The 994-nt window shown below is 65.9% G+C and overlaps 1 protein-coding gene across 1 annotated transcript in view; it reads left to right on the top strand.

Moving 5' to 3' along the window:
• The window catches only part of PRSS56 (protease, serine, 56), a 10,904-nt gene that overhangs the window by 3,612 nt on the left and 6,298 nt on the right, over nt 1–994 (top strand). The window contains exons 2-3 of the mRNA XM_009883398.1: nt 4–55; nt 896–970. Of these exons, the coding sequence (XP_009881700.1) occupies nt 4–55; nt 896–970 (127 nt within the window). The remainder of the gene's footprint in view (nt 1–3; nt 56–895; nt 971–994) is intronic.

Genomic DNA, 994 nt, shown 5'->3' with positions numbered 1-994 from the left:
GAGGGGGCTCCCCTGGGCCAGGGGCTGTACCCCATGCCGGCCAGCGTCCTACAAGGTCAGTGGGGCATGGGGACGCGGGCATCTTTGCGGGAGGGTTTGACTGCGGACAGGGAGGCTGTAGGAGCTGGGAGTCCTGGTGTCACTGTCAGGAAGGGGGGGAAGCGCAAGCAGGATGTCTGGGTCCCTGGCAAAGCCCTCCGGCCCCCGGGACATGCCCGTGCTGCCTGGACTGGGTGTCAAGTGCCACCTGTGGCACTTGGGGACACCAGGGTTGCAGGGAGCGGTGTGGTTCGTGCCCCGTGGACACCACCTCTCCCTCCAGCCTCGGTACCTGTGCTGACCCTGGGGGACACTCTGCCGGGGCACAGCCAGCAGGAGGGCGGCTGTGGGTGGGTACAGGTGGGCACACATAGGGATGCACATACCGGTCACACACAGGACTGCACACGCATGGGCACACACATGCAGGGACACGCAGACACAGGCACACGGACCCTGGTGCACACAAGCATGCACCCATGGTGTGGGCACAGGTGTGCACAGAGGTACATGCACACTGACACACAGGGGCACACCTGCCTGAGCTCACACCCTGCTGCATGCCCCTGTTTGCACGCACGTGTGCCCACAGGGTCTCCCACATACAACGGGCACAAATAGACCCCGGGCAAACACCCTCCCCACATCATGTGCCCATGTGCAAACCCCAGCAGGGAGGTGACACTTGTGCCCGTCACCCTAGACAATGCCAGCTGGTGACAGGCTGTGCCCAACCTGATACCCACCATGGAGGTATCAGGGCAGGGTCACTGGGTGGGCTGGGGACACCTGTGGCCGTGGTGGGGGGCAGTGGTGGGGACGTCGGGGGTCTGAGCACCCTGCATGTGCCCGGCAGCCCTATCGAGCCGGGGGACGCTGGTGCTGGAGGCGGCGCTGAGGAGTGCGCTGCTGGCACTGGAGCGGGCGCTGGGTGAGCAGCAGCGGCAGCGGGGCG

The sequence above is a fragment of the Charadrius vociferus genome, unplaced genomic scaffold, assembly GCF_000708025.1.
Source record: "Charadrius vociferus isolate BGI_N301 unplaced genomic scaffold, ASM70802v2 scaffold214, whole genome shotgun sequence".
NCBI classification, from domain to species: Eukaryota; Metazoa; Chordata; class Aves; order Charadriiformes; family Charadriidae; genus Charadrius; species Charadrius vociferus.
This window is presented reverse-complemented; position numbering and strand designations above follow the sequence as displayed.